This window comes from Acomys minous, assembly GCF_964271855.1.
Source record: "Acomys minous genome assembly, chromosome: 18".
NCBI classification, from domain to species: Eukaryota; Metazoa; Chordata; class Mammalia; order Rodentia; family Muridae; genus Acomys; species Acomys minous.
Window position 1 is genome coordinate 61,023,596 of NC_140501.1, and position 22,553 is coordinate 61,046,148.

Here is a 22,553-nt window from a genome sequence, read left to right on the forward strand (position 1 = left end):
GACTGTTTCACTGTATGTACTAGGGTGGCCTTGAATTCACTAACCTCACAGCCTCTGGAACATGGAAGCATGCTACCGTGCCCAGTTTTTATTGCTGCCTTTGATTGCGTTAAAAGACCACATTAAGAGATCGATCCATACTGCCTCCTCCTGTTATAAGTATATATTATGATGCTCCGAACAGTTGAAAGTGCCCACTTCTCAGAATGTTAAAACTTTAAGAATGTGTTTCTATATGACTAGTCATTTTATTCGCCTCATTCAGCATTTCCCTACTTTGTGAGTGTGTGTTTGTTTGTTTGTTTTCGACAGTTTCTCTGTGTATCCTTGGCTCTCCTGGACTCACTTTGTAGACTAGGCTGGCCTCAAACTCTGATCCACTTGCCTCTGCCTCTCCAGTGCTGGGATTACAGGTATGCCTCACCATACCTGGCTTGCTTTTAGGTACTTTAATTGTACATTTAAAAAAGTATAATATTTTCATTTTTAAAAAGTCAATATTTTAGCCAGGCGGTGCTGGCAATGGCGCACTCCTTTCATCCCAGCATTCGGGAGGCAGAGGCAGGTGGATTGCTGTGGGTTCGAGGCCAGGCTGGTATATAAAGTGAGTTCAGAACAGCCAAGGCTACACAGAGAAACCCTGTCTCAAAAACAAACAAAAGACCCAAACAAACAAAAATCTAGTATTTTAGGCTGGAGAGATGGCTCAGAGGTTAAGAGCACTGACTGCTCTTCCAGAGGTCCTGAGTTCAATTCCCCGCAACCACATGGTGGCTCCCAGACATCTGTAATGTGATCTGATGCCCTCTTCGGGTGTGCAGGTAGAGCGCTGTATACATAATAATAAGTAAATAAGTCTTTTTAAAAAGCATTTTTTAATTACATGAAATTTGCATATAAAGCAATTTTTAAAGATTTATTTATTTATTATATATACAGTGTTCTCTTGCATGTAACAACTGCAGGCCAGAAGAGTATACCAGATCTCATTATAGATGGTTGTGGGCTACCATGTGGTTGCTGGGAATTGAACTCAGGACCTTTGGAAGAACGGCAGGTGCTCTTAACCTCTGAGCCATCTCTCCAGCCCCACATATTAAGTAATTTGATCATATTTAACCCCATTCTTCCTTGATTTATTTTGTTTTTTGGTTTGGGTTTTGTTTTGATTTGTTTGTTTTGTTTTTTTGGGTTTTTTTTTTGAGACAATGTTTTCTCTGTGTAGCCTTGGCTGTCCGGGACTCACTTTGTAGATCAGGCTAGCCTCAAACTCACAGCGATCCACTAGCCTCTTCCTCCTGGATACTGGGAGTAAAGGTGTGTACCACCACGCTGGGCTCTTCCCAGATTTATGCTCCCTCCTCTCTACCTTCTGTGTCGTGTCATTTTTTGTCTTTTTTCTTTTTCTTTTTAGAAGAGACTCAGAGCAGAGGTTCTGGTCCACCGGCTCTAACAGTCTTTCTTCTTCTCCCTCTTCTGAAATGTGCCCTGAGCCTCAGGTGTAGGGTTGTGTTGTATGTGTATGTGATTAATTAGGGATGAGTGCCCCATGGCTACTTCTTCCCTGTATTTTGACCACTTGTGTCTTCATGTAATTTCCTTCTGCTAGATCTTTACGTACATACATGAGTTATTACCCCCTTTCCCTAAATATGTATGATTACTGTGCATCAGTTAAAAGGAAATGTGTGTGTGAGCCAGAGGTCAGTCTTGGATGTCTTTCCTCACTAAGTACCTACCGTGGTTTGTTTAATGTGCTCTCCTCTCATCCAGCCTTGTCCAGATGTGCCTCTTACACCCTGTCCTGAGCACTGCTTGTTAGGCTGGCTTTCCTGGCCACCCAGGGATCTGCCTGTGACCACATAGCCAGGATTAGGCTTACAGTACATGTGACCCTCCAACGCCTGGGTGCTGGGGGTCTAGTGCATGTCCTTGGGGTTTTGCAGCCGGTGCTTTACTAACTTGAATCATCTTCCAGGCCCAAAAGAAGTTTATTTTGAGTATAGTTTTCAGAAAGGGGTTGGTAAGGTATACTATAGTCTAATAAAGAGAATAAGCATGTTCTTGCTGAGGAATTAAGGGAGCACTAAAGAGATCTGTCAACACACCCAAAGTTTAAAAAAGTCTTAACAATTTTAAGTGTGATTATATTGTTCATGATAAAGAATGTTATTGAAGTTTTATGGAAATGAGATTAAGATAAATATTAAGCTTGAAATAAACTTCATGTATAAAGTATATTTATTTGGTTTTTTCTTCTATTGTAGTTACTATTTCTGGAAAAGGAGAAAATGGTAAGACCCTCTTATCTCACTTTAAGTAGAGTATCAGTTGTAACTTCGTATTTTCTATTTACTTGGGGATAAATGTGGTTTTGTTTTCCTGAAGAAACTAATGTATCTTTAACTTCAAAGTAATTAAAAAGAGAGAAAACTCTTGAATTTCTTCCCAGGCACACAGTATTGTAAATAATGTAGCCATGTTTTTGTAAGGTTCCTAGTACTCAGTTTATTTACACAAGCTGTACATTTCTGTCTTGTGTGTCCCTTAGAGCTCTGTTTGAGTTCTAACTGCAGTCTTCACTGGGTTGAGGGAGAGCTCTTTCCATAATGCCTCAGTCCTGTGGTGGTGGCTCCATTGTTCATGGATTTGTTTAGAATAGCACATTATTACTCACAGATATTTAATCAAATGACCAAACTTGAATTTGTCTAGGAATAAAGAATTTTATAATGACCAGTCAAGCAGCACCTAGAGGGAAAAATATCTTTTCTAAGAATTTTACTAGAATTAAAGAAAACTTTAGGAGCACCATTGAAGTAAATTTTCAAAAATAAAATTGGATTTTAACATGCAGAAACCCAGAGGATTCTAAAACAATTGAATTGAACAGTTATTTTTACTTACCTTATTTTTGGTTTTTCAAAACAGGGTTTCTCTGTGTAGTACTGGTGTTCTGGAACTCATTTTGTAGACCAGGCAGGCCCAGAACTCAGAGATCCTCCTGCCTCTGCCTCCTGAGTGCTGGGATTAAAGTGTGTTCCACCGCCACCCAGCTTAATTCCTCCTCCTCCTCCCTCCTCCTCTTCTTTTTCTTTTTTTGCTTGTAGGTATATCTGTGTGAGGCCATCAGATTCCCCTGAAACTGGAGCTACAGACAGTTATGATGGGTGCTGGGAATTGAGCCTGGGTCTTTTGGAAGAGCTGCCAGTGCTCTTAAATTCTGAGCGATCTCTCAAGCCCCAATATTTTTTCTTTTTTGTTTTGTTTTAGTTTTTTTGTTTTTTGAGAGAGTTTCTGTGTGGCCTTGGCTGTCCTGGAGGCTCAGTAGACCAGAGATCCACCTGTCTCTGCCTCCTAGGTGCTGAGAGGTATGCACCACCACTGCCTGGATCCAATATTTATTCTTTTTTTTTTCCAAGACAGGGTCTCTCTGTGTAGCCTTGGCTGTCCTAGACTCGCTTTGTAGACCAGGCTGGCCTCAAACTCACAAAGATCCACCCGCCTCTGCCTCCCAAGTGCTGGGATTAAAGGCATCCACAACCACACCTGGCCCCAATATTTATTCTTAATACTGAAGATAATCATGCCTGATTACTTAAAGTTGCTCTTAAGACTAATTTTCTTTCTTTTTTTTTTTTTTAAGATTTATTATTTATTATGTATACAGTGTTCTGCCTGCATGTACACCTGCATGCCAGAAGAGGGCGCCCGATCTCATTATAGATGGTTGTGGGCCACCATGTGGTAGCTGGGAATTGAACTCAGGACCTTTGGAAGAGCAGCCAGTGCTCTTAACCTCTGAGCCATCTCCCCAACCCAAGACTACTTTTCATTAACAGAAGAAACATAGATGCAGTCTTGGTAATTCTGCCTTTCTTCAGTTCCTAATCATTTTATGTGTGTTGAAAATGTAGATATAAAAGGCACTGGGTTTCTGAGGATTTTTGCTGTGTATGTTCTAAGGCAGGGTCTTTTGTGTACTGCAGGCTTGCCAGGGCTTGCTCTGTATCCGCTTTGCTGTCACGTGCTGAGGTTTCAGAACTATGACACGCTCAGCCTCCAAGTGCTGCTGTCACAGGCATCGACCGTCAAAGTTCTCATTTGCATTATTATGTCGTGACATTTTTACCATATCTTAAAGAATATTTGTGTCAGATAGTTTTGGCACACACATTTAATCCTAGCACATGAGAGCAGAGGCAGGTGAATCTGAGTTCGAGGCCAGCGAGGTCTACAGTGCTAGTTCTGGGACACCCAGGGTTACACAAAAAAAAACACTGATGAAGGGAAGCACTAAAGAGATCTGTCAACACACCTGAGGTTTAAAAAAAAAAGTCTAAACATTTAAAATAGTTACATTGTTAGTGATAATGTTTTTGAAGTTTTATGAAATGAAATTAAAATAAATATTCATAAACTTCATATATAAAGTATATTTACTTGTATTTTTTTTCCTTCTGTTCTAGTTACTGTTTCTGGAAAAGGAGAAAATGGTAAGACCCTCTTATCTCACTTTAAGTAGAATATCAGACTTGAAATTTGTAATATTAGATCATGGCAATAAAGAGTTTAAAATGACCAGTCAAGCAGCACCTAGAGGGAAAAATATCTTTTCTAAGAATTTTGCTAGAATTAAAGAAAACTTTAGGAGAACCATTGAAGTAAAATTTCAAAAATAAAATTAGATTTTAACATGCAGAAACCCAGAGGATTCTAAAACAATTGAATAGTTATTTTTACTTACCTTATTTTTGGTTTTTCAAAACAGAGTTTCTCTGTGTAGTACTGGTGTTCTGGAATTCACTTTGTAGACCAGGCAGGCCCAGAACTCAGAAATCCTCCTGCCTCTGCCTCCTGAGTGCTGGGATTAAAGTATTATACCACTATGCAGCTCAATATTTATTTATTTATTGTTGTTGTTGTTTGTACTTTTCCCCTTATTAAAGGCTATCTTACATGAAACATTGAGTTACAGGTGATTTTTTGAGCACAGAAATTTTCATTGATAGATTTAGATTTTTCTTAGAGCTTTGATTTATTTCTAAAGATTTTACTTTATATATTTCTTCCACATTGTGTTTGTGTGTGCATATGTGCACATGAGTAGATCAGAGGGCAGTTTTTTGGGAGTTGGTTCTCTCCTTTTACTGTGTGGGTCAAATGCAGTTTGTCGTTTGCCTTTTTTTTTTACCTGCTGAGCCATCTTGCCAGCCCACTTTCATACATGTAACTAGATGTTTGCCCAGCACTCATGTAAGCTGGGCGTGGTAGACCATGCCTGTAATCTTAGCACTTGGGAGACTAAGACTGAGAGCTTTGTGAGTTTCAGGCCAGTCTGGTCTACAGTAAGTTTAGAACCAACCCAAGCTATACAGCAAGACCTTGTCACCCCAAAATCATGAACCGAAGGGTGCCAGGTGGTGGTGGCACACCCCTTTAATACCAGGAACTTAGGAGGCAGAGGAAGGCAATCTCTGTGAGTTTAAGGCCAGCCTGGTCTCCAGAGCAAGTTCCAGGACAGCCAAGGCTACACAGAGAAACCCTGTCTTGAAAAACCAAAAGAGAGAGAATGAGAGAGGTATGGGGTGAGGGAGAGGAGAGAGAGACCAGAAGGGAGCTCAGCAGTAGGCTACCGACACACACACACACACACACACACACACACATACACACACACACACACAAGACCAAGACCCTATATGGCCCTCAGCCTGCCAGCCCACCCCAAGAAAAAACAAATCACATGAATATAATTTAATTAAAAGCAGTATTTTCTCTTAGTATTTATTGTTATCTGTTAATTATATCTAGGCATTGTGCTCAGAGCTTAACTTTATTTAGCTGAGAATGTGTTTTAATTTATTTATTTTTGGTGTTTTTTTTTTTAGTTTCTCTTTGTAGCCCTGGTCATATTGAACTTGTTTTATAGACCAACCTGGTTGTGAACTCACAAAGATTTGCCTGTCTCTGCCTCCCAAGTGCTAGAAATAAAGGCGTGTGCCATCATTGCCCGGTCTGAGGTTTTCCTTTACTTTCTTTTCTTTTTCTTTTTCTTTTGTTTTTTAGGATTTATTTATTGTGTATGAGTGCTTTATCTGCCAAAGAAGGCATCAGATCACATTACAGATGGTTGTCAGCCACCATGTGGTTCCTGGGAATTGAACTCAGGACCTCTGAAGGGCAGGCGGTGTTCTTAACCTCTGAGCCATCTCTCCAGCCCCCTGAGAATGTATTTTAAAGCACACAAATTTGTTTGTTTGCATAGAGTAGGAACTTCCTAATAAATAGTTAGTTTTATTTGTTAAAAAGAACAGTTCAGGAGTCACGGCAGTCTGGCTAGAGAGTGGGCCCTTCCTCACCCAGAGGAAACTGAGCCTCAGCCAGTCACGGTGGAGGAGTGGAGTGGGCGAGCAAGCAAGCCTTTATTTCATGAATCAGGGTCATTGTAAACCTCCGGCCGTGGGAGGGCTTTCAGGGTGACTGTGTTTGATTCGATGGGGTTTAATTCACAGTGGCTACCTTTTTCTATGTTGAATAAAATAAATTTCAGAATACTCATTAATCCAGACAGGAATTGACTTATTCAAATTTATTAATTCTTTTTTTTAATGGTAAAAACTTCTCTACTTTCTGTTTCCAGTTCCACTTAGTTTAATGTTCATAGTAGCAATGAGTCCTTTTAAGTAACTTTTTTTAAAGTAAGTTTTAATTTACTAAAAATTACAATTATTGTAACCTAAAGTTATAAGTGGCCAGCTATGCATGCACTCTAGTGTAACATCCTCGCATAGGAGAAGCGGGGCAGGAGGGGCATGAGTTCCAAGCCATCTTGGACTACATAGTAAGTTCAAGGCCAGCCTGTCGAAACCACAACCAGGCGTGGTGACGCACACCTAACCCAGCACTCTGAAGGCAGAGGCAGTGTTCAAAGGTGTTCTTAGCTTAGATCCTCAGCAACTGAATGTCATCAAGTCTCACCAAATGTCTCACCATAAACTTATGGTTTATAAGTAGAGCTTATTTTGTAACCTTACACTCTGAATACAAGGAGTGTATATTTTTTACTGTTATGTTATATAGATAGTTTATACATTTGATATTTAAGTAAAAGTTTTTATTAAATTAGGCCTGTGACCCAAGTACTATTTTAACATAATGCATTTTCTTGTTTTCACCTTGATTCAATGAAATATTATTTGTTTTTATTTACCAGGAAAGACCGTTGTTTACCTTGTGGCTTTCCATCTGTTCTTTGTTATGTTTGTATGGTCCTATTGGATGACAATATTCACATCTCCCGCTAGCCCCTCCAAAGAGGTAAAGTTTCTGTTGGTAAATTGTCAAACGCTTTAACTGATTATGGAATGATATTTCCTTGTGGTTACCTGTGTTAAAACCTTGCATGATACATTTGTTCTGTTTCCATTTGTAAGATTCCTTGGTAATGTGAATGTGAGTCATTGGCTTGTTCTCAGCACAATTTACCGACAGTGTAGTAAATGTTTAGTTATACTAAAACGTTCCGGCATGCTGAATTTTCTTAAACACTGGAGTAAAAAGTGTTAGGGATAGAATTGAGTTAGGTAAGTAGGGCTGGCTTTTTAGAAACTCTGCATATTTTCTCAGCCATGAACACATGTGTTGTATCTAAAGCACATGTCACTGTGGAAAGAGTTATTCAAGGTTCATCTTGCTGGGGTGGCACTTCTCTGTGGTGGCGCACGCCTTAAATCCCAGCACTTGGGAAGCAGAAGCTGTCTGGGGGGAAAGACTCTTCTGTAGACTGTGTAGACTGGGCATGGCAGTGGCACACTCCGGTTAGTGTAGCCTTCTTTTTCTTTTTTTTTTTTTCCTTTTGTTTGTTTGTTTTATTTTTTCTTTTTTTCCAAGACAGGGTTTTTCTGTGTAGCCTTGGCTGTCCTGGACTAACTTTGTAGATCAGGCTGGCCTTGAACTCACAGCGATCTGCCTGCCTCTGCCTCCTGAGTGCTGGGATTAAAGGCATGCGCCACCACCGCCCAGCTGTTTGGTTTTTTCTTTGTTGTTGTTGTTGTTTTAAGACAAGGTTTCTCTGTGTAGTCTTGGCTGTTCTGGACTGACTTTGTAGACCAGGTTGGCCTGGAACTCACAGACATCCACCTGCTTCTGCCCCCCGAGTGCTGGGATTAAAGGCATGTGCCACCACCGCCCAGCTAAATTAGTGTAGCTTTCAGAGGAGGATTGCAGATTCAAGACCAACCTTGAACATAGGCCTATTTCCCAAACAAGCAAACTGCGTTCTCACACTCTCTCCCCCTCTTTCTCTCTCTCTCTCCCTCCCCCTTTCTCTCTCACCCTACCCCCACATACACTTTAGAGTTTGAGTTTGATATTTTTCCCCTTAACACATTAATTTCTGAGCTTCAGTTTTCTTATCAGAAAATTGTGCCTGTCTCTGTGGCATTTTCCAAGTAGAATTTTTTACATATTCCTGCTTCAGGATTAATATTCAAATATTATATAATAATAATACAATTGTTTTCCTTCATATTAACTTTCCAACATTTATTAAAAATTATAGACCATATAGTTTAAAATAGTTTAATACTTTTTTGGGTTTGTTTTTGTGTTTGTGTTTTTGAGACAGATTTTCTCTGTGTAGCCTTGGCTGTCCTGGACTCACTTTGTAGACCAGGCTGGCCTTGAACTCACAGAGATCTGCCTACTTCTGCCTCCCAATGCTGGGATTAAAGGCGAGTGCCACCACCGCCCTGCTCATTTAATGCTTTTAAAGAAAGTCTCTAAACAGAAAATAGAAGTTCTAAGTGTACACTTGATCAGATTTTACAACTGGCCAGGTGTCCTAGATAAAGTTACTATTGCTGTGATGAAACACCATGACCAAAGCACCTGGGGAGGAAAGGGTTAAACTTCCACATCAGTGTTCACAGAAGGAAATCAGGACAAGGTCCAGAACCTGGAGGCAGACGTTGATGCAGAAGCCATGGAGGGATGCTGCCTTCTGGCTTGCCCAGCCCAGTCCAGGGAGAGCACCACCTATAATGGGCTTTGCCCTCCCCCACCCCTCACCACTAAAGAAATGCCCTGCAGCCAGATCTTAGACACAGTTCCTCAATTGAGTTTCCCCTTTTTCAGATAAGTCTAGTTTATATAAGACTAGCTAGCACATCAGGTTACCTTTTAATCCCAGCTCTGGGAGGCAGATCTCTTGAGTTTGAAGCCAGCTTGGTCTACATAGCAATTCCAGGGCAGTCTGAGCTACTGAACAGAGAGACCCTTCCTCAAAAAACAAAAAAGATTTCACAAAAACTAAACACACATGTTAACCATCATCCACACTGGTTCAGGGAACAGAATATTAGCCTTAGGTGATCACGCCATCACAAGAAATCACCCTTCTGCTTTACTTCTTTATATATTCATTTCTCGCATTTTCTTAAGTGCTTAAGTGTCTGGCTTCTCATTAACATTCTAATTGTAGGTTGCATCTATGGGTTGTAGGTCATTCTCACTATTATTATTCTGTTGTGGTAGATACATTGTGTTTACTGGGCCTGTTTAGGGTTCCAGGTAGGGCTATACACGTCCCTCGGTGTTGGAACTGCTCTGTCAGGCATGTATGTGCTGAACTTCAGCAGATAAAGCTGCACCAGCTATTACCTCGTTTTTCTCTTGGATACCTTTGTTCTGAGAGCAGACTGAACCATAACTCAAACCTGTTGGCTTCTTTGTTCTTCGAGCATTTGGTAATGGTTCATTCTTAAATTATGTTACAGACTTCTACCCATTTCATAATCTTTACATTGAAAAAGATATAATTAATCAATTCTTAGTAATGATGACTTAAAAATAGAGCATGTGGCAGGACATGGTGGCACATGCCTTAATCGCAGCACTTTGAAAGCATAGGTCTACACAGTGATCCGCCTGCCTCTGCCTCCCAAGTGCTGGGATTAAAGGCGTGCGCCACCACCACCCGGCGACACCATCACTCTTAAGTTACTGGCTTGGTATCAGTATGCATGTGCCCTCTTTGTCAAGGGTCAGTGTTCTCCCATAAGCGGAACTTAGGCCCAACACCTTTCTGATATCTGAGTACCACTATCTGGAGCTTTCTGAAACACTTTATTTCTTTGTAAGCCATAATATAAATTATTAACTAATAATTCTCAGCCATGTTTCTTTTAATAAGTGGAAGTGGAGCAGAACTACTCCGGGCCTGAACGGCCCCTGGCTGCAGTCCCAAGTTAGCACCGTCTCATAGCAACGTTGCCGTGCCTGAAAAGTCCTGATAGGGGAGTAAAGTTAGGAGAAAGAATAAGGACAGAACTACACAAGGAGAGAAAGGAAGGCTACAATCTTACTCCTGGCAGGAACATCAGCCCCATTCCAGGAGGCTCTCCCTAGGTAGGGGTCGTCACCTCGGGTTGTGCAGTATTTGTCACACAGACTCCACTGGAGGGGTTGTGACAGGCTTAAAGAGCAAAAGCTAACATTTTTAGGGGAGTTAAGTTATTAAAACTGGAATTTTCTTTCCAGTCAGTAGGTACTTACTAAAGCCGGCAGATCAGATGCAAGGAAGGTGCTTTAGTCAAAGGCAGGTGTTACGCAAACAATGACAGAAAAATTATAATGAATTTAGGAATTGAATTAATGTTAGAAAACGAGTGATATGGCCCAGCATAGCTGGGTAAAGTTACTTGGGGGAATTGATGGGTGGGGGAGATGCTTCTTTTAGGTGGTGTCTAGACAGTGCTCACCATGAGGTGCAGTCCAGCTGAGATGTCTGTAAGCCTCTCCCAACGAGCTTCCTGAAGGGAAATTTTTGTTGTTTACTGTAGTGTCACCATTGTCTAAATAAATAAAATTGGCAGATAGATTAAAAATCCGAAAGGATGGTGAAAGAAAGGATGGCTATAGGCATTATCCTGTCTCCTTCCCTACCCCCCGCCCCAGACAGGGTTTCTCTATGTCGCCCTGGCTGTCCTAGACTCGCTTTGTAGACCAGGCTGGCCTTGAACTCACAGCCATCTGCTTGCCTCTACCTCCCAAGTGCTGGGATTAAAGGTGTGCCCTACCATGCCTGCCTTATCTTGTCTCCTTAAGAAAGAGGTGCTTGCTTGCCTTTTCTGCTTTATTTTGTTCTATCATTTTCAGTTTTGAGACTGTTTTTCTTTGTATTCCAAGGGGTCTTATATTGAAGGCAATCCTCCTACCTCAGCCTGCCAAGTGCTAGACTATTAGCATGAGCTCCATGCACAGCAAAATGTTATCCTTTCTTTAAAAAAAAACTGCACTCAACCATTTTCTGATTGTAATTGTATAGAAACTCGCATTCTACTGCAAGATCACAGATGTGTTCGTTTATCAGCCACTGCCTTTGCAAGGGAGCTCTATTCGTTTTCACACCCTGTTGTCATTTACTGTTCCCTCTATGAAGATTCTCTTTCCTTTGTCTTTCTGGAAAACTCCCCTTCATCCTTTAAACGCCAGTTTAGGTAACACTGTCTCCCAAGAACCTTCCTTGAAATGGGCACTTTATCTTATCGTGGAGTAAAGATGAAGATTAATGTAGATAGCTGGAAGCAGGGTGGCGCACGCCTGTAATCTCAGCACTCGGGAGACAGAGACAGGCGATCTCTGTGAGTTCGAGGCCAGCCTGGTCTACAAAGTGAGTCCAGGACAGCCAAGGCAACACAGAGAAACCCTGTCTCGGAGGGGAAAAAAATAGATTCATGTAGATCAAAAAAATTCTTTGATGGTTTCATATGTGTATAATGTATTTTGATCATACTCAGCCCCCATTATCTTCTTCCCCCAACCCTCTAAACCCCATTTTCACTTCTGGGTGTGAGTGCATGCATGCATGCGTGCATGCGTGCGTGGTATGTGTGATTATGACTCATTGAATTGGATTGGGTAGCCTGCCTGAGCATTGGCATGGAGTTATTTACTGGAGCACGGGCAACTTACTGGTGGCCACACACTGAAGAAAAATAACTCTTGCATCCCTTGTTGAATGATTATTAATATTTAATATTTATTTATAATTTTAATTTAATCAGCAGTTACTCCTTAACCAGGTATATACCCAAATAGCCACACACTAGGGTCTGTTTAATTAGCCTAGGGCATAATACTGAACAGTAATTACTCCACCATAAACCTCTGAGCTAGTATAGTTTCCTCCCATTCTGACAAGGTTTCTCTGTGTAGCCTTGGCTGTCCTAAACTGCCTTTGTAGACCAGGCTGGCCTCAAACTCAGAGATCCACCTGCCCCTGCCTCCCAAATGCTGATGTTAAAGGCGTGTGCCACCACACCTGGCTCCATTCTGATTTTCCACATTATACTTGTTTTTTTTTTTTCTCACACCCTAGGCCTGACCCATTCCTCTTGGTGTTTCCCAGTCCTCTCCACCTGCATCCCTCCTCTCCTCCTTGCTCTTCCTCTTCCCCTCACTGGCCCAGGATGCCCCACCCTACTCTCTGTTATTGCTCGGTATTGGCTGGTGGCTTTTATTGGCAATACAGAGAACAGATGGTAACACATGTCTACACAAACTTTAGACAAGAATATTTAGAATAAATATCACAATGCAATGTCCAGATTGAAACCAAATAGTGGGGTAAGTAAATTAGCATTTGGATGAACAAGGGTAAACTGTACACAGTCCATTATGCCAACAGTCCCTCGTAGCCATTAGCCGCCAGCTCCTCAGTTAGGGGTAGGGCCTTATGGTCTTCTTGCCTATCTGTGATGGAATGCGGACAGAGTCTTGTGCAGGTAACCATGAGCTCATGAGTCCAGTGGCCATGCCGTGTGTTTCATCACCTCATCCTCTAGTCTTACAGTCTTTCTGCACCGTCCCCTCCACAATGTTTCCTGAGCCTTGGAAGGGATGATAGAGATGTGTTTAGAGCTGACCACGCAACAGTTGCTTGTTCTTAGAATTTTAACCACTTTATGTCTCTGTATTAACCATCAGCCACTGCAAACACGCTTCTGACTATATGGATATGGGCATAAGTGTTTATAAGGTAGTTTGACACCATGTCATCCATTTGGCAAAGCAGCAGTAATTGTGGTGGTATGTTGTTGTCATCAGTCTGTCTATCCGTTCATCCATCTTTGCCCCTCCCAACCCTCCCAGCCATGGGCATTTATCAAGCCTTGCTGCCAGGAATGAATCCCCTCTTGTAGTGGGCATCAGATCCTATCAGGAAAGTAGTTGGTTGCTTCTGTGACAGTCATGCTATTACTGCACCAGTGGCACACCTTACCTGGCAGGTCCAGATAGTAACAGTGCACAGAGTCCACTGCTGGGTAGGTCTGTTCTCTCTATCAGCAACCAGCATAGTACCTGTAATGCTATTGCATTGGTCTGTATTTTATAGTTCTTTGTTTTGAAAGCAATATTTTCTTTATTTATCTTTGAATCTATGCCATTTGAAGCAGTGCCTAACTGTTTTTTCATTTAATTTATTTATTTTGGTTTTTCGAGACAGGGTTCCTTTGTGGTATAGCCTTGGCTATCCTAGACTCACTTTGTAGACCAGGCTGACCTTGAACTCACAGTAATCTGCCTGCCTCTGCCTCCTGAGTGCTGGGATTAAAGACGTGCATCACCACACCTGGCTTGTTTTTTAATTTTAAGATTTATTATTTTTATTTTATGTGTTTGAGTGTTCTGCCTGTGTGTATGAGTGTGCATGCATATATGTCTGGTTTTGGTTAAGGTCAGAAAAGGATGCTGAATCCCCTGGAATTAGAGTTAAAGACAGTTGTAAGCTGCCATGGTGGTGCTAGGGACTGAACTCAGATCCTTTGGGAAAACGGCAGATTTTTTTTTCCCTTCAGTTTTTTGAGATAGGCTTGGCTGCCCTGGACTCACTTGGTAGACCAGGCTGGCCTCGAACTCACAGTGATCCACCTGCCTCTGCCTCCCAAGTGCTGGGATCAAAGGTGTGCTCCACCACCATCCGGCTGTAACGTTCATTCTTAAGGAAGAATGGGGATGATGGGTAAAAGCGAAATCAAGCTGAGGTCTAGAATGTTACCACAGGCTAGATATGTCAGCCCAGAGAACTGCAGCTAGCTGCTCAGTCTCTGCTCTAGGTGCATTGAACATCATACTGTGAGATTTTATTTCTCATTTTGAAAGTGTTAAGTGTCTAAGAGGCATATGAAACATTGTGTATACTTTCACTGTAAGACGGTGTGCATCTTCTCTGAGTGCTCTTTCTGCTGGGTCATCTGGGAAGATGCTCCTACTTCCTAAGTTCCTGTGCTTGTTGAGGTTTAGTAAGCAGCTAGTAATGGCAGCTGTAAAAGGCCAGAGTGTTACCTTAGTAGTTGATGAGAGAAAAAGATTCCAGAGAGTACAGATCACCTGCCTCTGCCAGAAATGCTGCAATCGCAGCAGTGCTGTACTCTCAAATTTCCTGACTTCTTACAGTCAAGATCTCCTGATCCCCAGCTTTGCCTTATTTGTAATAGTATAGACCTTCGCTCTTAGCAGTGATGGCAGTTCTCAACGTGTTCTTTAAGTGTGACTATGTGAAATTCCAGTTAATGATTCCTTGGCCCTTTTTTTTCTTAATTTTAAAGATTTATTTATTATTATTTACACAGTGCTCTGCCTGCATGTACACCGGCAGGCCAGGAGAGGACATCAGATCACATAATAGATGTTTGTGAGCCGCCATGTGGTTGCTGGGAATTGAACTCAGGACCTCTGGAAGAGAGGTCAGTGCTCTTAACCTCTGAGCCATCTCTCCAAGCCCCCTCTTTGGCCTTTTAAAAGGAAACATAAATAAGTAAAAATAGAGGGTCAGTATTATTAAAATACGAAGTGTGACTTTAAAAAAAAAAGTATTTTATTCTTAGTTTTAAAAGGCAAATCTGTTAAATAGACTTGATTTAAAAATGTAGAAATTTCTAGTTACAAGAAGTCATGGAAAGGGGAAGGCCCTTGGGATGACATATAAAGGAGAGCAACTAAGTTCATGCTTGGTAGGAAAAATGTTCCTGAAATGAATCCAGCTGGCTGGCCTTGGTGGAACCAGGAAAGCGGATGAAAAGGATTATACATTCAAGGGCAGCCTGGCTCCATAGCATTCCAGGCCAGCCTGGAACACATAGCGATAGCCTATCTCAAAAGAAACTAGAGGGAGGATCCATGTTTTTTGTGTCTTTTTTTTTTTTTAAATCCTTTTGGATTTGTTTTGATTTTTGGCCTTGGTTTTTTGTTTTGTTTTAAGAGATAGAGGAAGAACATGAAGTCAGTAGGAAAGTGGGGGGACCTAGAAGCTGGGAGGGTGAAGAATATATAATATGCTAAGAATATATGACCTGGGCATGGTGGCATATGCCTTTAATCCCAGCACTCAGGAGGAGACGGATCTCTGTAAATTCGAGGCCAGCCTGGTCTACAAAGCAAGTCCAGGACAGCCAAGGCTACACAGAAAAACCCCGTCTTGGGGAAAAATGTGTAATAATGTATTATTTTATATGTAAGAATATATGATAATATATGGCTTTGTTTTGCTGCCTTTTTTTTTTTAAGATAAGGTTTCTCTGTGTAACCTAGGCTGTATTGGACTTGATTTGTAGACCTGACTGGCCTCAAATTCACAGAGATTTTCCTGCCTCTGCCTCCCGAGTGAGTGCTTGGATTAAAGGCGTGCGCCACCATGCCCAGCTATGAAAAATGTTTCTAAGCTCCTCTCCTTGCCTACCACCCAAAAAATCTAGAGCCAGAAACACTTCGGAAAGGAGTATCTCACTGAGGAAAGGAGAAATAGATGAGGTGATGAGCCTTGATGATTCTGGAGGGAATCATCACACAACTGGTCGATGGGACTGGAGCCTGGCCAGCAGGTAGAAGCACTGGCTGCTCGCTCTGCCTGAGCTTGGTACCCAGAGGACAGATGGCGTCTCAGAGGTCTGTAATTCAGCCCAAGGGGATCCAGTGCCTCTGGCTCTGATGACACTACATTAATGTGCATATACCCACGTGCAGGCATGTACCCACACATAATTCAGAGAAAAAATAACTTAAAACAACAAAAAGTGTGAGCAATGACTTTTATTTCATTGATGCATTTGGAAAACCAGACAATACACGGACCCCTTGCCGGGATCTCACTGTCACTCAAACATAGCAACATTTTGGCTATCCTTGTAAAAATTAAAATTGTCTCTAGAATTTAGCTCTGGTCAGAGAAGCTTCTTTTTGTAGAGAATGGCAGCAGTTACTGCAGAGACTCATAGCTGGTCTGAGGGCTAAGACGAAATGATTTGCTGAGTGCTCAGCCCTGGATAGGGAGCATCTATAGTCCTCCCTCTAAGCTTCAGGGAACATTGGGGAAGAACAGGTGAAAAGAACCTAAGAGTGGAGGGAGCCGGCCGTGGTGGCGCCCACCTATAATCCCAGCACTTGGGAGGCAGAGGCAGGCGGATCTTTGAGTTTGAGGCCAGCCTGGTTGATAGCCAGGGCTGCACACAGAGAGCAACACTGTCTCAAAGGGCACAAACAGAGAAGGACGAGGGGCCTGGGGAGAGGCTATTACTCATTGTCAAGACATGAACACCTGAGTTCAGATCCTTAGCACCACATAAAAGCTGAGCACATCACATTTGTGTCCCCAGCACTGGTGCAGCAGACCCAGGCACCTGATTCATGGAACGTGTTGGCTAGCCATCCTAGCAAAATAGATAAGCCCCAAGTCCAAAACCAGAGAGACTCTGGTACAAAAAGAGTGGAGAGAGGTTGAGAAAAACACAAAACACTGATTGCTGGCCTCTACACACATGTACCCTCACACACATACACATACATACACACAACATTAGCAAACATGTGCATATACCCGTGTACCCTGAGTACATACATATACCACCATATATAAAACATAGGCAGAGAAGAAAAATACTTGACAGTAACTTTTATTTTACATTTACTTATGTTTACTTACAAATATTTCATATTGACTTAGTTATATGTATTTGTTTATATACATATTTGCTTACTTATTTTTTCCTTTGTCAGGTGAGATGCTCTGTAGTCTATGAATTTATTTATGTCAGTCCTCTATCAGGCTACCTGCCAGGTACTAGGATTATAGGCATGAGCTAGAACACCTAAGTGATGATAATTTATAAAAAAAGAAAAGAAATATTTGGTGTCATTCTACATCAGTCATATTTCTCAGCCCTCCACATTTTTTTAACTGAATGAAAAGATGTGGTGGACTTCTTTTTTTTTTTTTTTTTTAAATTAAGAACTGTAATTTCGTCAGGTGTGGTGGCGCATGCCTATAATTCCAACACTTGGGAGACAGAGGCTGGTAGATCACTGAGTTCAAAGCCAGCCTGGCCTACAAAGTGAGTCCAGGACAGCCAAGGCTACACAGAGAAACCTGTCTCAAAAATTAAAAAAAAAAAAAAAAAAAAAAAGGAATTCTTGTGCTGTTAGTAGGAAGTAGTGACACTTTTAATCTGCAGTTAAAATGTTAAGTTGGAAATGAGTTTTGTTTTCATGAAGCACAGTGTCTGGGGGTCCCCCCCCCCCTATTTTGGTAAAACTTCCTCACCACAGTAGCTAAGAATTACTAATTTAGTAGTGTTTCTCTCTGTCTCTCTATCTCTAGTTCTACTTGTCAAATTCTGAAAAGGAACGGTATGAGAAGGAGTTCAGCCAAGAAAGACAGCAAGATATTTTGAGAAGAGCAGCAAGAGACTTACCCGTCTACACCACATCAGCTTCAAAGGGTAAGACAGACAGGCTGGACTTGGCAAAAGAGTTTTGATGTGTGTGTCTCTGTCAGGGTAGACCTGCTTGGCTTCACTGACACTGGGTGCCGCGTAAGGAACACTGTTTCCTGTTCCTGTTCAGTGCCTCTGTGTGATGTTTTAGATGTGACTGGATAGTTAGTTACCCGTATTAATGCAGGTTCCCAGAGGGGTTCCCACTAATATGAATCTGGGGTTAGCTTGTTTTGTTGCCTGTTTTCACCCTAACACGCAGCCTTCTTAGCTAAAGCTTTCAAATACTGAGCTAGTACGCTATCACTTGAAAATTTTGGTGTGAGCCAGGCTGGGTGGCACACACCTGTAATCCCAGCACTTGGGGAAGCAGCGGAGCTGAATCTCTGAGTTCGAGGCCAGCCTGGTCTACAAAGCGAGTCAGGGCAGCTAGGACTACGCAGAGCTACTCTGTCTCGAGAAAACGGAAAGTTTTTCTTTTTTTAAGAAAGAAAGAAGGAAGGAAGAACATTCTGGTTTGAATTGTTAACTATTCTATGTCACTGAATCATAATAAAAGAAATCAAGAATGTACAAAATATGGGGAGAAGTAAAAGACAATGGGGAGAAAATTTAACAAAATAAAAATTTGAAGGCCATGCTGTGAACTCTGTGTTTTATGTTTTATGTCGACTTGACACAACCTAAAGTCACCCGAGAGGAGGGAACCCAATTAAGAAAAGGCCTCCGTAAGATCAGGCTGTAGGAAGGCCAGTAAGCAGCACCCTTCCATGGCCTGTGTGTCCATCTGCTCCTGCCATCAGGCTCTTGCCCTGCTTGAGTTCTGTCCTGACTTCTTCCTTCAAGTGATGGACTACGATGGGGACGTGTAATCCAAAAAGCCCTTTCCTCCTGGAGTCGCTTTGATCATGGTGTTTCACCATGGGGATAGCAACCCTGGCACGGACAATTCACCTGCCGGGTTCTAGCCTTCCTATTTCCACTGGGACAGTGCTTCTCCTAAGCATCAACTGAGATGTTAGTTTCCTTTCCTTGGGTTTAATTCTGTGATAGAGAGGAATCACAGGTGCTGACCGGGTCACTTTGCTTTAGGACATTGTTTAAGTTATATAGCTTGTGGAGCTGGAGAGATGGCTCAGAGGTTAATAGTGCTGGCTGCCCTTCCAGAGGTCCTGAGTTCAATTCCCAGCAAGCACATGGTGGCTCACAGCCATATGTAATGAGATCTCATTCCCAGCCGTGCCTAGTGGCACACACTTTTAAACCCAGCACTCCGAAGGCAGAGGCAGGTGGATTGCCGTGAGTTCGAGGCCAGCCTGGTCTACAAAGGAAGTCCAGGACAGCCAAGGCTAACACAGAGAAACCCTGTCTCAAAAAAATAGAGAGAGAGAGAGCCGGGTGTGGTGGTGCACGCCTTTAATCCCAGCACTTGGGAGGCAGAGGCAGGCAGATAGCTGTGAGTTCGAGGCCAGCCTGGTCTACAAAGCGAGTCCAGGACAGCCAAGGCTACATAGAGAAACCCTGTCTCGAAAAACCAAAAAAAAAAAAAAAAGAGAGAGAGAGAGATATCTTGTTCCCTCTTCTGGCCTGCAGGTAGAACACTATAAACATAATAAAATAAATAAATGTTTAAAAAAATTATATAGCTTGTTAATTGTTCAGGCAAGATAGTGGCCGCTTAATGGCTCCCTTGTGTTGAGTTCTACACATAAGAACTCTTTTAAACTCACAATAACCCCATGGGGTAGATACTAATCTTGTCCAAATAATGGGAATCAGTCCCAGGTGCTGTGGGATCAGTGAGAAGCAGCAGAGAAAGCAGCACAGGTTGGGGTGTTGAGGAACTTCCTGACAGAAGCATGGGCCTAGGCATCGGAAGACCAGATGGACTAAGGTGATATGATGTAGCTCAGGCCTGCATTAAACTCACGTCCTCCTTACATGGCCTCTGGTGTAGAGGGATGGAGTTAGGCACGTTACAGGCATTTGAATGCAGCTGTAAACATCCACATGGTTGGACCATTTATAGCATGTTGGCAGCCTGCAAGGAAAGCAGCTGTGGTATTTCTGGGAGAGTCCTTGTACTGTGACTCAGGCTGGCAGTAAATAACATCAGCGTGAATCCCTATGGACACACGTTGAATTACTTGTTCAGAATCATTACAAGGCTGTATGCAAAGAAACAGGATATGAATCTGAGTACCCTGACTTCAGAACCCAATGGGCTTCTCAATGACAGACCACACAATCAGGGGGCTTACCTTTGTGGCTGTGTGTAAGTCCTGACTCAAGAAAGTTTTAAATTAGGCATGATGGCTCACACCTTTAATCCCAGCAGACATAATCTGTGAGTTTGAGGCTATCTTGGTCTTACACAGTGAGTTCTAGGCTAGCCATGGTTACATAGTTACACTCTGTCTTTAAAAAAAAAAAAGGAAAAGAAAATTTTAATTAACTGCAATATTTTAAGGGTTATCTTTGATTTTAAAGCTGTAAAATAGGATGGTGGGCTGGAGAGATGGCTTAATGGGTAAGAATGCTTCGCATGAGGACCTGAGTTTGAAGGCCAACAAAGGCACAATTGGGTTTCACAGAACATACATTCGTGTAAAACACTCATACACGTTAAAAAACAAAAACGCAGAAAGTATTCCTAGTGTTTTGTTATTTAAAATAGCTGTAATGAACATCTTTATTTGTTATTTTTAATTAGGGGTGTATGTGTGTGTGTGCGCGCGCACACGCATGTAGGTATGTATACTCGGAGGCCAGAGATCTGCAGATGGAGTTACAGATGGTTATGAGCCACTTGCTATGGATTCTGGGAACTGAACTCTGTCCTTTGGAAGAGCAAACAGCAATAATTAAAGTCTTCATTTTTTGTTTTGTTTAATGAGTGAAAATGTTTATTTATTGGTTTCTTGCATTTGAAGTACTCCTTGATGACATCCTTGGCATCCTTGTGCAGATTACACAACTGCAACAAAACACTTCCCGTGGCTTTCCCTCTCGATGGCTTTTACAGAGACCTACCCATCCCCTAGTTTCTTGTTGTCATCAGCTTTAATCAGGTTGATCAAGTGCTCAGCACAAAGGGCTGACATACATAGGCTCATCACAGTTGGATGCAAGCACACAGAGTTGGGCCTGGCACTTGTCTAAGGCTTTGGCAGCTTTGCGTATGCCACATGCTAGGCTTAATGGATGAGGGCAGTCTTCAGCACTTCTTGTAGAACAGTATTGACATCCAGTACACCTCGCATGTACTTCCTCAGTCATGGCAATGGGTTAGGGATGAGGCTGAGTCTTGAACGAACTTCAGCTTCTGTGCAACTTGGCAGCAGCAGGGGAAAAGCAGTCTTCATTTTTTAAGATCATGGCTTTTTTGGTTTTGATTTTGCTTTCTTGTTTTCTCTCTTAAGTCTCTTGTATCTCAGACTGGCCTCAGGCTCCCAGTGTAGTTGACAATGACCTTGAACTTCTGGGCTTTCTGCCTAAGGCCTCCCAGGTGCTGGGATTACAGGCATGCACCATGGTGGGCTTCAAACCTGGGGCTTTGCTCATGAATGCTAGGCTAGCACTCTTCCCATCTGAGCTATGTCCTCCGTCTCTAACCCTTTCACTCAGGTGTTTGTAAAATTAGATTACTCTCTGTACCGTCTGCTGTCACTGTCTAATGTGCTATTTATTTTGTTGAATCTATTAGTCCCTAAGATAGGAAGTATATAAATAGCTTCACAAAACAGGGATTTTTCCTTAGAACACCTGGCACATAGTAGGTGATCAGTATCTTTTGAACAATTGAATGTGAATTAGGCAATAGTGTAGCATGTTGTTATTCCGAAAATGAATTGTCATTGGTCTGGGGTAGGGATGGATTTGGACAGAAGGTATTGTGAGGACCTTCAAATAAAGCTCTTTCAAAACTCCTTCTCCAGAGTGCCTCAAGATGCCTCAAGCACCCTGATGATGTTATAGACGCTGCTAAAATCAACAGGCACTGGGGTTTGGGACTCAGTGGACCTCTTGAGTTCTGGCCTAGTTCTGTTATTCATCTTGGTGTTTGGCATTCTGCAAATCACTTAAGTACTTTTGATTACACAAGTCTGAAAACTTGTGTAAAGATACGTTGTGAGGTCCCTTTTCTCTTGACATTTTGTTTGAGAAGCTCTGGTACACTTTGGCATTCGGGCTTCCGTTGCTGTGAGGACACACTGTGACCAAGGCAACTCTCACAAAGGAAGACATTGCTGGGGGCTGCCCTGCAGAGGGTCAGTCCACTGTGGTGGGTGGAAAGCAGGGCAGGATGCAGGCAGACACAGTGCTGGACAGGGAGCTGAGAGCAATGCATCTGTGTCTATGGGCAGTGGCAGGGAGTGAGCCAGTGGGCCTGGGTTTGAGCGTCTGAGACCTCAGGCCCCACCCCCTAGTGACATACTTCCTCCAACAAGACCACACCGGATAGTACTATCCGGCTCTCTAGGGTCCTGGGGGGGGGGGGCATTCTTATTCAAACCACCACACACACCTTTGAATTTATTTTTCTCTCTCTCTAGCTATCCGATATTGTGAAAAATGTCAGTTGATTAAACCTGATCGGGCCCATCATTGCTCAGCCTGTGACAGGTGAGTGTTACTTAATTTGCTTTCCTTTAGCCCTCACCTGGAACTCGGTGACAGAGGGATATTTTACATGCTTCTTCATATTTAGCAAAGCCATTTCATCCTAGCCCATTATTTGCTTATAGAATTATCATTAACTTTATATAAGCCAGAATATAC

The 22,553-nt window shown here is 42.3% G+C and overlaps 1 protein-coding gene and 1 pseudogene across 8 annotated transcripts in view; one reads left to right on the forward strand and one right to left on the reverse strand.

Moving 5' to 3' along the window:
• Positions 1-22,553, forward strand: part of ZDHHC20 (zDHHC palmitoyltransferase 20) — a 60,445-nt gene that overhangs the window by 11,808 nt on the left and 26,084 nt on the right. For 5 of the 7 annotated variants that reach the window (XM_084767225.1, XM_084767226.1, XM_084767222.1 and 2 more), the window contains exons 2-6: positions 2,268-2,294; positions 4,470-4,496; positions 7,217-7,320; positions 17,657-17,777; positions 22,328-22,397. In XM_084767225.1, the coding sequence (XP_084623351.1) occupies positions 2,268-2,294; positions 4,470-4,496; positions 7,217-7,320; positions 17,657-17,777; positions 22,328-22,397 (349 nt within the window). The remainder of the gene's footprint in view (positions 1-2,267; positions 2,295-4,469; positions 4,497-7,216; positions 7,321-17,656; positions 17,778-22,327; positions 22,398-22,553) is intronic. The other 2 variants (XM_084767221.1, XM_084767224.1) reach the window with 1 other exon arrangement.
• LOC311589005 (small ribosomal subunit protein eS12-like) lies at positions 20,337-22,265 on the reverse strand (annotated as a pseudogene). Its single transcript has one exon. The product of its transcript is annotated as a small ribosomal subunit protein eS12-like (transcript).